This window comes from Apis laboriosa, unplaced genomic scaffold (assembly GCF_014066325.1).
Source record: "Apis laboriosa isolate Shangri-la unplaced genomic scaffold, ASM1406632v1 scaffold47_cov149, whole genome shotgun sequence".
NCBI lineage: Eukaryota > Metazoa > Arthropoda > Insecta > Hymenoptera > Apidae > Apis > Apis laboriosa.
The window spans coordinates 912,418-927,038 of NW_025223437.1; the positions used below are offsets into that span (position 1 = coordinate 912,418).

The following is a 14,621-nucleotide window of genomic DNA, read 5'->3' on the forward strand; positions in this document are numbered from 1 at the left end:
TAAATAGAGTTATATATAAAATATAATTTATACATATTTATATTTATATTTATATAATATATTTTGTATATTTATTATATATATAAATTTTTATACATATTTTATATATATATATATATATATATTATATCTAAGAATATCTAAGACAATTTATATCTTAAATAAAAAAAATTTACATATATATAATAATATAAGAATACGAGCATAATAATAAGTAATAATAAATAATAATAAATAATAAATAATGTAATATGGATATATGAATAAATATTTAATTAATTATACAATTATATCATAAAATTAAAAAACAATATTGTATAAATAAAACAACAAAAACATTTCATTAAAATTAATTTAATTTATTAAGAAAAAATACATATAATCTAGAAATAATTATAGTATGGTTGAAAGCCGTGGAAAAGGATTTTGTTTAGAAATGACTAATTTTTTATGTTGATGTGATATATAACCTTTAATTTTGCCTTCATAAATTAAGTTTGCAACAATGCATTCTACTTCATCCATATCCACATCATCAATTCCATGCATTTCTAAAGCCGAAAGTAAATCTTGGATAGGAATTTGATGTATATTCAACACTAAATATACTTTCTTAAATAAATTTCTATATGCTATTATTTTCAATTTCTCCACAATTAAATATATTCCTGCTCCTATAAAAAATGATTCATGTTTTTCCATTACTTTTTCAAGATTACATAAATCTCCTTTTTTAACAGCTTCCATTAATTCTCCAAATTCCATTAAATTATATTTTTTTAATAAATTATGTTTTGGCATATATCCTAATAACATTTTCACTGGTACAAGATAAGTTAAAATTAATCGTTTATTTTTTGAACATTGTTTATGACAATGTTCAAAAGCATAAGTAAGATATTCATCAGCTAAAAAATAATTAAAATAATTATTTAGAGTAAAATAAAAATGCCAAATTTATCATAAGATATTAAATTTTTATAGTTACCAGCTTTATAATCACTATCAAACATTGCTTTACGACCTACAAAAAATTTATAAGTAATTTGCTGTGCTAATGCAAAATGTGCTTTATATGGAGATGATTCTATTGCTCTTATTAAAGGTCTGCATAAATGCAATTTATTAATTCTAAAATATATTTTTAATAATTGATTAACTAATGCCAACATTCCCCATCTTTTTGTATCATCTTCTGAACTACGATTATCACAAGCACACACTCGAAAGCACCCCATTAAACAATCTGCACACTTTTCTAAAATTTCTCCAGGTTTCATATTTTTACTAATTTTTGTATTCTCAGCACAAACTGCTAATAATCTTAATTCTAAACACATTACATTCATAACAGGTAGCATCCAATTTTCTTCTTTTTGCATTTGTAAAATTTTTGTTAAAGATTGAACTGCAGAACTTTGATAATTATACATAGATAATGAATCATCTTTATTTATTGCTGCTATAGTTCTAAAAATATAAATATATAATATTATATTTATAAAATATTTATATAATAATAATATATATGTATATATAATTAAAATAATAATAATAAAAACTTATTAAGATTTAATTCAATTACTTTAAATGGTAGAGTATCAAATCATCAAGAGGAGTGGATAAATGTTCCATTGCTTTTGTTATTGCAACTTCAGATCCAATTTGTGAAATTAAAACATGATTATGTCGTAAAGATAACAAATCCTTAAATAAAAAATTTAAATAAAATTTGCATTTTTATATAATTGATATAGATAATGATTATTTATATTTATTTATTGATTTATTGATTTATTTATTTACCGCTAAAGTATCACCATCCTGATTTAACCACATACGTCTGACCTAAAATATAACCCATAAATATAACCTCAAAATTGTTAAGTTATTTTAATTACAAAATAATATATGTTAAGTTTTTCAATAAAATACCTGCATTATGTATGAATCCATTATAATATATGTAAATTTAATATAACAATTTATTTTGAAAATTTCTTTGTTATTAAAATTAATCACATTTTTTTATATTATATATCAATGCTACACAATCGTATAGTTTAAACATTTGAAGAAGCAGATGTCTCTACTATTTATTACTTATTATACTATTATAAGAAAAATGTTACTCAGAAATAAGAAATGATTAAGAATTATAATAATTATTAATATATAATTATTAATAAATTATTATATGTTATATTATTCATATCATATTTATATGTAAATATACATATATAATAATAATATATATAATAGTAATATGATTATATTTATATTTATTTAAATATGTTTCAAAATTTAAAAAAAAAATTTAAATACAATATTTTAATATTAGAAAAATCTTATATAAAAAAATGTTGCATATTAATATACATATAATATAAATATATAATATTTATTATATATTTAGAATATAAATATTTAAAAAATAAAATAAAAAAAATGTAAATATTTTTTACATTAAATAAAATTTTTTTTTATTTTTATTAATGTAAAATATTAATAGAGATATAAATATATTTAATTAAATATTTGAATAAATATTAAATAATTTGAATAATATTAAACTATTATAATATAATAATTAATAAATGTGCAATATATAATTGAAAATGAACTTTTAATTTTATTATTATGAATATTTAGAAAATTTGTCTTTCTTTAGTTGCCAAACCTGAACTTTCTAATATAAAATGGCTAGCTATATGGAGCCCGATAAAGTGTAGAGGTGGTGCTGCCAAGTCAGGGAGGGGGGTCCGTGGTCACGTGACCGAGCTGCGTTTTGAGCGCACTAACCAGGTACGAACAAATTCGTTGTTTTTTTCGTGGTTTTTCGCGCGCCACGGCCGAAAAAGCCGAGGCGTCGTGAATTTCGCTTGTTTCTGACTCCGGACGTGTCCTTTGAGTACGCAAACAACGCCTATAATAACTGTGAGTTACTTGCAAATACTTTGACTCGATCGTCTTACGGAGATCTATCGATGCTCCACCGCGGCGATGGTTGACAAGCCTTCTTCGCAAAAGCAGAAATGGCGTCTACCGTGCACATGGTCTGCAGAAAATATTCTACATCAACGTCGTAGTACTGATTCAGGAGTATAACATTCTACACGGCCAATTTCTTTATCATCCATTTGAAGAATTTTCACAACTCGCTTACAAACAACAACACAACGGACAAGGTGTTTTTTGTGATGCGCCTGATAATCCTCCTTCGTCATATTCTCACCGCGCACGTCAAAATTTATCTTTTTTTTAACTACTTCATCGTCTTTTAAAATCTCCTATGTTGCAAAAAAAAACACGAATCTTTTCGGTGTATTTAATTCTTTACATCGAACAACATGATCTTTGGGAATTTCACAAAATTTGTGGATAAGATTTAGATCATTCTGCATATCACACCGACGCTTAGTTATCCATTCTTCTTCTAGGCAACCGTTTTAGGAAAAACGTGACTATTTTAAGAAATACTTATTAAATCGTTTAATTTTATATTTATCGTTATTAGTCAACCCTAACCTTTTCATCTCTGTTCATGAGGTAGAAATAAAATTGTATTTTGCAGATGTTCACTTAATGTCGATTTTTTTATTATAAATTTCTTCATACATATTTTCATAATTATGATTTAACATTATGCTTCATATATATTATAATCATACAAATATTTTTATATACCAATTATTTTTCTTATGTAGGTTATTTTCAATCCATATTTATGATATAATTATTAGGATTTTGGGTAATGATGGTATTCAAAAATTCATAATTTTATATGTATTTTATTTTTTCAGTTCAATTCTTTATATAATTTAATTTTATTAAGCATTATTATGTATAAGTAATCATGATTATAGAATTTCTATGATATATGGAAAAACTTACATGAGTAAATTATAGTTATCTTTTTTATAAATATTAATTTATTTATACATTTATATGATTTTTTGTTTACATTAATATATAAATTTAATTAATATTTAAATTTTAATCTGATTTTTTATAATTTTGTTTTATTTTTGATATGTAATTAAGATTATTTTAAATTCTTTTCTTTAGAATAAAATTATATTAATATTTATTTAAAAATGTATTTTGCTAGATCAATTTTATTACAATATTAAAAGATTTTAATTATTTTATGCATTTTTAGTTGAAAGTATATATCTTATTTATAAGTTATGTTTTATAATTCAAAATCAGTAATATATTTAATTTTATCAATAATTATTTTATTTTATATATTACATGTAAATATTTATTAATTATAATTTTGTCATATATTTTTGTAAAAAAAAATATTTTCTTTTATAACATTTACAGACATTATTATACTTTTAAATATATGAAATTTGTAATTAATATTAAAAATTTATAATTCATTATAAAAATGAATTTAAATATTTAAGAAAATTTAGAAAATATAAAATGTGAACTATATATTTTGTTATTGCAATGTATTATACATTATAATAACATTTCAGATTTTTTATATTTAAATCAATTAAAAATAAAATTAAGTTTCAAATAATAAAAATACATTTAAAATCCATATAATACTTGTTTTTCATATTATGCCACATTGAATATACACAATTAATTATTTCTTTTGTTACAGACTGTAAATAGAGAGTGTATATAGTGATAAGTGAGTGATATAGGTGTGTGGGATTTTAGTTGGCAATGAGTTCAAGCAACAAATCGGTGTCCTCCGGTGGGAGAGGCACCAATAAAAATAAATCATCACAACAGCATGGAAAATCAGATCATCATCAAACTAAATCATCGGATTCAATAAAACATGAAAAAATGCAGGTCAGTAAATACAACCTATTGTTTTTATGAAAAAACAGTTTATTTTTTCTATCTTTTGATTTTATATTAATGTTGTAAAGAATTTTTTATGAAAAACTATGGCGTTTTAGCCAAACACTGTTCAGATGCGGCATGCACAAATCATTGACACTAGAATGGGTAGTGGTGAAGATCCTATTTTGAAAGAGCGTATAAAGCAAGTTATGGATATGACTAGACGATCAGAAGACGAAGTTGTTATGGCTTTACATGATAGTGATGGAGACTTGGATCGTGCAGTTAATGATCTTTTGGAAGGAGTAAAAACAGAATGGGAAGTGAAAAAAAAGAAGCCTCGTCAACCTAGTGGTTCAAAACAAAATATGGATACTTCTGGTGGTCAAGATGAAAGTGGTGATTGGGATGAAAGGCGTAATCAACGAGGAGGTGGTCCTCCCCGTATGCGAGGTCGTGCTAATCATGATAATCGTGGATGTATGTTAAAAAAAAATTAAATATTCATTATTATATAATATTCATTATCATATCAATGATATTAATATATACTATTAACATATTTAAAATATTTATGTAGGGCGTGGTCGAGAAAATAAAGAAAATGAAAGAAATATGGAAGATGGTATTCGTGACGGCAGTTATAGTGGTAATAGAAGGGGTAGAGGTGGCCCAGGCAGACCTGGCCGAGGAGGTCGAGGTGGAGGAAGAGGACTTGGTCCTCGAACATTTGCCAATCGAAATGATCCATCATCCGCTTCGTCAACTCATAGTTTTAATCGATCAATTGATACATGGACAGGTAATGAAGAACAACAACAAACTGCCCAAGAACCAAAAATGGGTAAGTTCTTTTATATATTTTGATTCATCAATATTTTAAATTATTTAAAATTATTATCTCATATATTAAAAATATGTGAATAGATGCATGGAATAATTTGGATTCTGCAGAAGACTGGGATAATGAAGAGTATACAGGTTCATTGGCAGATACAAAAGTTTTTACACCAAGCACTTCTATAACTGAACCTGTATCTTCTACAGAAGAACTTAAACCTCAGGATCGACAAACAATACAATCAAATCAGAATGTAAATTTATCATTACTACAACAGGAAGTATGTAATATTATTTTATATACTAATTTTATTAATTATATTATATATAAAAATTTTTTTTTATATATATATAAGGAATTACCAAAATTGTCAGAAATACCACCAATACAGCAACAAACTTTAATGCAACAAACACAGCAACAACAGCCTATATTAAGTTTACCAGCAATGCAGTTGTCACAACAACCAAATGCTATAAGTGGTGGAGTATTAACAGCTGCCCAAACACAGTATTTAACACAACTTACCCAACAAACAAGTGAAAATTTGAAAGCTGCTGGACAAAATACATTTTCCTCTTCGATATCCAATCAGGTAATTAAATAATGTGTATATATTTTATGAAATATTTTTATAGTTTTTATTAAATATTTTTTAAATATATTAGCCTCAAAGACAAACAAAACAACGTCCAAGGGTTCCACCTCCATCAAAAATACCATCTAGTGCTGTAGAAATGCCTGGAGATGCTGTTAATAGTGGCATTGGATTTCTTGATGTTCAATTTGGTGCACTTGAATTTGGTAGCGATTCAAGCTCTCTTGATGGTTCTGCAAATGAAAAATATAATTCAGCTAGTAATACAATAACTGGTGTAGATGTGTCTTCTACTACAAATACTGTAAACACTGCCAATACAAATAGCTCTTTGGATATTGAAACAACGCAACCATCATCAACAACACCTTTCAATACTACTTCACAAATGGTTATTTTATTATATTTAAATATAAATAAAATAATTACTACTTTTTAATTTTTAAATTGAATAATTGAATAATTCTATTATTTATTTACAGTTATCAAATAGCGACAACTTACCAGTATCAAGTGAACATTCGATAAACGCTCAAACATTCACTGCTCGTGGTAGCAGTACTGGACAAACTTTAGATATAACTAAACAAGATTTTACTTCACAAGTTTCACCAGGAAATGCACCTCCCTATGGTACAACTACAACTTATCAATCTCAAAAGACATCATTTCAAACACCTACTGCAACACCAAGCACTTATAATGCATATTCTACAAATGCTCAATCTACTCAATCATCTTTTCAAACTGCGTCAGGCACGAGTGCTAATAATTATTCTGCAACAGCTACTGTTTCACAAGCAAGTTATAATTCTTCATCATCATTTCCTCAATCTAATACGTCAACCTTTAGTCAAGCTTCTCCTTCTGCATCTGCATCTGCAACTTCGGGTTATAATCAACCAACAACTACAAATCAGGTAATTATTGTACTATATCATATTAAAATTATTTAGTTTTACGAGATAATTTTGTTAAATAGGTATATCAATCTGCAAGTGGATACGTACCTACTACAACTTCTCAATATCAAGCACAGTCTGTAGCTACAAATACCGTATCAAATAGTAGTACAGGCTATCAAAGTGGATATCAAGGATCGTCTTCATTTCAATCGACTCCACAAGCTTACCAACCATCTGCTACTACATTTACTTCACCTATAACTCAAACATCTGGAGCTTACCAAAGTGCAGCACAATCTGTCAGTATCTTTTTTAATGAATTTAAATATTATTTAAAAATTAATAAATTATGTTTATAGGTATATGCGAGTGCATATGGTACATATGCTAGCCAACCACAAACAGCATCTCATAATCATAAATTAAACAATAATACTACAAAAGATTCTCAATATGATAATAATGCAACAACATCAAATAGTTCTCTTGCAACTACAACAGCACCTACATTAGGTCTTAGTTCTGCTTCCGTAAATAGTTCACAAACTAAAGTAACAAATTCTAATGGTAAATAAAATTAAAATAAAATTAAAATTTTAATGAAATTTTATATAGTTAGTTTAAAATAATCTTTTGTAACGGGTTTTCTAAAGCGGTACCGAAAAGTACATCAAGTGGTGTAGTAACAGGTAGTAGTGGAAGTGGAAATATGACAGGTGGTGCAGCTGGTAGTATGACACCAATGCTAAGTCACCAATATATTATGGGCCAAGGTGTACCTTATGCATTTCAACAACCAGTATATAGTTATGAGGAATTACAACTTATGCAACAAAGAATACCGCATATGGTCAGTTATTATTTGATTACTTAATTAATTAATTTATCTTAAGACTCAAGTACAACTTATTTATGTATTAATTTTGAAAATAATTTGTACTTAATATCATTAAAATGCTTCATTAGAGTAATGTACACTTCAAAAATTTATATCATTTTATTTTACATGATACAACAAATATAATATATTTCTTAAACAATAATTAATATTCATAAATGAAAAAAAAAATTATATTTCAAATGTACTACTCTGAAGCATGCTATTCTATTTTATGTCATGATTATTTAGTAAAAAGAATGCTGAAGTAATTATTTTTTTAATGCTTGGTAATTGCTCGTTATTTCGATTCTATATATATATATATATATATATATATATATATATATATATATATATATATATATATATAAAGAAATTATGAATTTCTTATTTACATCTTTAAGTTGGCATAAAAAGTTTGTTATATTTTTTCATAGTGAGATGTTAAATAATTTTTTTAAACATTTTGATTTTTGAAACACTAATTAGTAGAAAAATAAAGACGTTTGTGATCAATTTGGAAAGATATTAAAAAATTAATATGTTAAAATTAAAATTTTTATTGATAACATACAATACCATTTTGATCATAGACTGATTGTAGCTTTTATATTATATTTTCTTTTTTATAATTGATTTCATTTATATAATGTTACATATCTAAAAATATATAAAAATATATAATGTAATTTTCAAATGGTTATGTTGTATTATATTTTAGAAAGAAGTTATTGAAAAAATTAATTATATTAATATATTCATTAATATATAAATAAATTATATTAAAGTAATTATATTTTAAGAATTATAAAAAGTTTTTAATTTTAAATTAAAAATTCTAAAAAAATTTTAAATTGAAGAAAGTCTAAAATAGATACAACTAAACCACATGTTCTTGCCCTAAACCTAGTACGCGTAGATTTAGATATTAGTTAGCCTTCTTGTATTTGGAGTACACAGTGTATGCATGTAGTTTTGTGTTTGGCCTTTCTGACTAACCTGCAGCCAACTACTGGTTACTATGACGCGGCCTTGGGCTATCAGACAACCGGCCCTGCTACCAGTCTTGGTGGGGGACGAGGAGATGCACTCTCTGGTGTACAAGGTGTTCAAGGAGTGCAAGGTGTACAAGGAGCCTATACCAGTATTAGTGATGCCAGGTTCGCTAGAAATGACAGCAATGCATCTCCAGTTCCATCTACTATGTCACAACAGGTGAAATTTATAAAATTATATAATGGATATAAAATCAGCTTAAGTAATATTACTATATTTAAACATTAATTTGATCAAATAATAAATATTATATTTAAACTTTATATTTTTTTATTTATGTTATTTATTTAGACTGCTACACAGCATCAGCAACCAATGATGAATCCTACACTTCCTCCAACATATGCATATTTTGCATATGGTGGTGGAATAATGCCAGGTGGCTTTCAATATGGAACTCCTGCTATTTATCCTGTAAGTTGATCGAAGAATACAAATTTTTTATTTTTATTTTTTTTATTTTTATTTTTATTTTTTTTTTTTTTTTGTATTTTAACAAAAATTCGATTTTCATTTATTATAATTACTATAGCAGATAGCGACTGCTGGTAACGCGGGTACAAATAGTGGTGCATATAGTGCTAAACCAGGAAGTTATGGATCTGGATATGGAGCTGGTGCAAGTTATGATGCATTAGCATCTGCTGGTCCCTCTGCTGAATATAAAGGTGCAGGAAGCAGTTATACTAGTACACAAACTGGTAAAACTGGAACATCTACTGGAAATACGAATACTGGTGGATCGTCTGCAACCGATATAAGCGCCACTATGTATGCAAAAAGTCATGTAGCACTTAGTAAAGTGAATGTAAGTACCTATATAGTTAATTTTATAAAAATTATTTTTTGAAAAATTTAATAATACTTTAATGTTATTTTAGTCTTACGACAAACAAACTTTTCACTCAGCAACTCCTCCGCCATTTAGTCTTACTGGAAGTCAAAATGCTGGTTTACCTGGTGCATATGGAACACCACATTTGTTTATCCCAACTATGCCTCATCAATTACATCAACCACTTCATCAAGATGGTGGTAGTAGTACAGGCCAAAGGTCTAATACAAGTTCCCAAAATAAAGCCCAAGCAAAACCTGGTTATAGTCCTAGTTATTGGACTGGAAGTAATTAAAAAATTGGACTGCAAAAGGAAAAAGAGAAGAAAAAAATAAAAATGCACCATTTTAGACAAACTACCATTTCGCCATTGTGATACACGGTGGTGTGAAATAAGGACATTGACATAAATGATATAAAGGACACGAGATAAGACGATTTTCCTTTTCTTTTTTTTCTTTTTTTTTTCCTTTTTTTCTTTTTTCTTTTTTCTTTTTTTTTTTTTTTTTTTTTTTTTTTTTTTTTTTTTTTTTTTTTTTTTTTTTTTTTGTGAAACTATGATTCTAATAGGACACAAGTTAATGTAAAATATTAAATGAAACTTAGAATATGGAAGGATTAAGCAATTTTTAAAGATTTTGTGTTTAATGGCGTGATAATATTTTTCACATAAATCTACTAATAGCAATTAGTTAGAAAGATGTTATACTTTTTAATTAGTCATATTAATTTCTGTATTCTTATATCTTGAGATATTAAGTTGGATTATAAAGAAATCTTTTAACATGTTATTCTACTTATAATTCTACATAATTCTTTAATTGTATTAAAAAGTTTTTGGTGTGTATAATGCAAATATAAATATAAATATATATATATATATATATATATATATATATGTATATATATATGTATATATATATGTATATATATATTTCTTTAAGTTAATAAAAATGTAATATGCAAAAGAGAAGAAAAAATAATCAAATGCAACATGAAAAAATTGCATAGTTCTTCCAAATGTAAGGCGCATTCGTGCCAAATGAATTTATAGCGTTTATAACGTATAAAATCGTGAAAAGAATGATCATACATATTTCTCAAGAAGAAGAAGAAGAAGAAGAAGAAGAAGAAGAAGAGGAAGAGGAAGAGGAAGAACAGAATTAATTGTGATTAAACGCTATAAAAAAAGAAAATCAAGATTTGTGAGTAGCTCTCGTGTGAAATACTGAAAAGATGATCTAGAAGAGTAATTGACTGTTAAATTTACTCCCGATCTCCTATCTGTATACTACTGTGCAATTGCGAATATATACTGCATCGACTGCAAAGGGTGACAGTTTTTTTGTATGACGTAGGCATTTCGACTCGTTAACATCTAAAGTGCTTCTTTACATGAAAACAAAGCACCCCGTTCGTAATGAAACGTAAAACTATGCTATGTAAATTACAATTATTGTATGTATTTAACCATGGAACATCAGGTATATAAAGTTATAATCATCATAATGTTGTCACTTTTGGTATTTAAAAATGAATGTATAATCGCACTAGTTTCGCATTCTTGCGCGCACCCATATATATACATATATATATATACATATATATATACATATATATATACATATATATATATATATATATATATATATATATATATTTGATTTGGTTGCCTTGCATTTCTTTTAGTTACCAGAATTTATGAACGTTATATTTTATTAACAAAAAGCTATTAAACCAAAAAGAAGATACCGTCATACCATGTTTTCAAAGAACGTTGATTTCAAAATGAGAGCGGTACTTATTTAATATATCTTATGTTTATAAAAAGCGGCGTTGCAGATTAAATAGTGCCACAAAATACTAGGAAAAACAAACAGAATTCAATAATTTTCTTGTGGTGCCTTGAATAAAATTCAAATAATAGAATTCAAACATCTGCTTTTTGCAGGAACTTCTCATATAACTTTCTACAATCCTTTCATACTGTAAGTTGTATTATCTAAAACATACATTACCTTATCCTTATTCATATATTAACTTTTACTAATTACTCTATATCTATGTAATTTATATTCTAAGAAGTAATAGGTGATGTTTTAGTTTAATTACAGTTTTAAAGTTTTTGTTTGCAGAGTATTATTTTATCTTTTCCAAATTTATAGTTTTCAAAGAAATTCAAATGGTTTTTGGATTAGTAACTATATTATTATGATACATCTAAAAAAATAAAAAATTAATTTGTCAACATATAATTTATAATTATTATTAAATAGTTATGACAGCTTTAAAACTTTCTAAAATTTATTATATAAGGAAATTCTTCGAATATAGAAGAAAATTGAAACACATATTACGACATTCTATTTGATGTTTACAAAATGTATAGTCCAAATAATAATCTTATGTGGCTAATTCATAATTTCTTCAATTTTTTTTTTTTTTTTTTACTTTTTGCTTTTGATTCGTACTCATTTTTAGAATCTGCTTAAAAATTGTAATATTTGTTAATACATAAATAAAATCGAATTTTAGTTGATCAAAATATTGAGTATTGAATATTGAATAAGTATATATTAAACATTACATTGATTTCATTTAAATATATAACAAGAATAACCTGCACTATTTGCATTTTTTAAATTTGATACTAAAATAAGTTTTAAATGTAACAAAAAATGTCAATGTTAGTGTACCGCTAATAAGTATTCATAATGACTTGTATTATTTTAATTAGATTATAATAAAGAGAAAAGTGTAATTACCGATTCCGTCTGGTAAAACAATATTCGTACTATTAAATTATTTATGCTGATTAATAACATATTGTACAGTTATAAAATAATCAGAAAAAGTCGGTTTAGAAGACGAGCACGAGTCACTTTAGAAAACATACATTTTTACATTGTGTATAGCAATCATGACAAATAATTCCTATCATTAAGAAGTAAACGAATGAAGATATGACGTGAATAAAGTATTTACACGAGATGCTGTTGAAATCTTTACAATTCAGCATGTGTATCATACTTTTCGGAATAAATTATTTTACCGAAAAATTATTCGAAATACTACTAACACAAAAAAAGTAAATAAGTAATAAATTGTAAGTAATATCTTGTTAGCAATTGCATTATACATATATACATATGGATAGGATGGTTTGAGAGTCATGGGAGACCAAGTGTAGAATAGTTCTCTCTAGAAGAACAATAAAAATGTAAATCTATAATCATAAATTATTAACAAAATGATCAATTTCGTCAACTAAATGATTTCTGGAAACAGATTATTCTATCATCCTAACTATATAGGATATTTCAAAACTGTATTGTATAACGCTAATGACTTAATGACTATAAAATATTGTGCTATACAAAAAATGCTTTTGAAATATATGTATAATTTTAAATGATTATCATTAGAATATCATGTGTCATATGTATAATTTTAAATGTTATCGTTAAAATTTGAATTTATCATTTAATTTCGAAATTAATTTAGAAATTAAGTTTATTGTTTGAAAAGTTAATAAATTTAAATTTACATATTAAACATATTATCTTTAAAGAAATTTTTCTTTAAGAAACATTATTACATATACATATATGATTCAATTTTATTAATTAATATTTTAAATAAATATTTCATTTCTCTTTCAAGCATAACAAATTTTTATAAAATGTTTTAGCTTATGTAAAGTACTTACGTAAAACATTAAAAATTAGAAATATATTAGACTATTTATGTTAATTACATAAATATTTTTATAATTATTTGGTAAATAATTTATATATTATATATATTTCTTATATATCTTTTTATATACATATTGAATTCCATATTTTTAAAACATCTTTATATATTCCAAATAAGTCTATTTAAATGAATATAATCATTTCAAGAATTACTAATTAAAAAAATTAATACAAATATTTTTTTTTATATTTATGGATATTTTTGAACATTTTTCATTTTATAAGTTTATCAAATAAAAATATATCAAATGTAATATATAATAAGAAAATAGAAAAAAATACAAAATATATCAGAAAATGAAAAAATATGAATATATTTAAAAATTTAAATAAAGCAGTTCCTTATGACAATTACTAAGTGGTAATATCTTTTATGTTTTTATTAAATAATAACTTACCAAATAAAAATATAAAATGCATCGCACAATTAATTATTCTATAATTAATAAAAAAAATAGCTACTACTGTGTAATAAATATAAATATCTAAAAATAAATGTATTAAAAGGAACTTTGTGATATTTATACAATATAAATGTGTAAAATATTTTAATTTTATAATTGCTCTATAATTTTTTAAATTATATTATGAAGAATTTTTTAAATTCTTTAATTATTTATATAAGTACTTTTGAAAGTTTAAAATTTTGCAGAATTAATTTTTTTAATTAACAATATTTAAAATTTTTAATATTAATTATAAAATTAATTCACATATATATATATATATATATATATACAAATTATAACAAATTATTACAATATTATATTTTTTGCAAATATATAAATCAAAATTAACAAATTTAAATTATTTAAATTTAACTTATTTCATTATTAAGTCATTATTAAGTAAATAAAAATGAATTAGAATTTCAATTATTATTAAAATAAACAATATTTTATATTATATATTATATTTTGTAATAATAAT

The 14,621-nt window shown here is 24.6% G+C and overlaps 2 protein-coding genes across 12 annotated transcripts; one reads left to right on the forward strand and one right to left on the reverse strand.

The window, feature by feature from the left end:
• Positions 1-290: 290 nt before the first annotated feature.
• On the reverse strand, positions 291-3,107 carry LOC122716578 (PCI domain-containing protein 2). Of its 3 annotated transcripts, none has more exons than XM_043939803.1 (5): positions 2,976-3,107; positions 1,807-1,848; positions 1,586-1,707; positions 989-1,470; positions 291-908 (listed from the first exon to the last, which is right to left on the reverse strand). In XM_043939803.1, the coding sequence occupies exons 2-5, from the start codon at positions 1,837-1,839 to the stop codon at positions 394-396; spliced, it is 1,152 nt and encodes a 383-aa protein (XP_043795738.1). In that variant the 5' UTR covers positions 1,840-1,848; positions 2,976-3,107; the 3' UTR covers positions 291-393. The 3 variants fall into 3 exon arrangements, with proteins under 3 accessions (XP_043795738.1, XP_043795737.1, XP_043795736.1); XM_043939802.1 differs by lacking the exon at positions 2,976-3,107 and adding an exon at positions 2,681-2,817; XM_043939801.1 differs by lacking the exon at positions 2,976-3,107 and adding an exon at positions 1,936-2,149.
• LOC122716577 (protein lingerer) lies at positions 2,764-12,059 on the forward strand. 9 transcript variants are annotated; one of them, XM_043939794.1, is made up of 15 exons: positions 2,764-2,805; positions 4,628-4,824; positions 4,935-5,298; positions 5,399-5,662; positions 5,746-5,939; positions 6,015-6,254; positions 6,328-6,648; positions 6,740-7,177; positions 7,240-7,461; positions 7,522-7,729; positions 7,816-8,012; positions 9,048-9,257; positions 9,390-9,512; positions 9,631-9,906; positions 9,980-12,059. In XM_043939794.1, the coding sequence occupies exons 2-15, from the start codon at positions 4,693-4,695 to the stop codon at positions 10,226-10,228; spliced, it is 3,438 nt and encodes a 1,145-aa protein (XP_043795729.1). In that variant the 5' UTR covers positions 2,764-2,805; positions 4,628-4,692; the 3' UTR covers positions 10,229-12,059. The 9 variants fall into 9 exon arrangements, with proteins under 9 accessions (XP_043795729.1, XP_043795731.1, XP_043795727.1 ...); XM_043939796.1 differs by having other exon boundaries at positions 2,783-2,805; positions 4,687-4,824; XM_043939792.1 differs by having other exon boundaries at positions 2,794-2,937.
• Positions 12,060-14,621: the final 2,562 nt, after the last annotated feature.

What these genes read in the sequence shown, in the direction of transcription:
- LOC122716577 (XM_043939794.1), top strand. Translation starts at nt 4,693, where the DNA reads ATGAGTTCAAGCAACAAATCGGTGTCCTCCGGTGGGAGAGGCACCAAT. An exon ending in CCTCTTCGATATCCAATCAG is followed by an intron (nt 6,255 to 6,327) that starts GTAATTAAATAA and finishes TAAATATATTAG; the next exon opens with CCTCAAAGACAAACAAAACA. An exon ending in AACCAACAACTACAAATCAG is followed by an intron (nt 7,178 to 7,239) that starts GTAATTATTGTA and finishes TTTGTTAAATAG; the next exon opens with GTATATCAATCTGCAAGTGG.
- LOC122716578 (XM_043939801.1), bottom strand. Translation starts at nt 1,956, where the DNA reads ATGGATTCATACATAATGCAG. An exon ending in TGGATTCATACATAATGCAG is followed by an intron (nt 1,849 to 1,935) that starts GTATTTTATTGA and finishes GTTATATTTTAG; the next exon opens with GTCAGACGTATGTGGTTAAA. An exon ending in TTGATACTCTACCATTTAAA is followed by an intron (nt 1,471 to 1,585) that starts GTAATTGAATTA and finishes TTATATTTTTAG; the next exon opens with AACTATAGCAGCAATAAATA.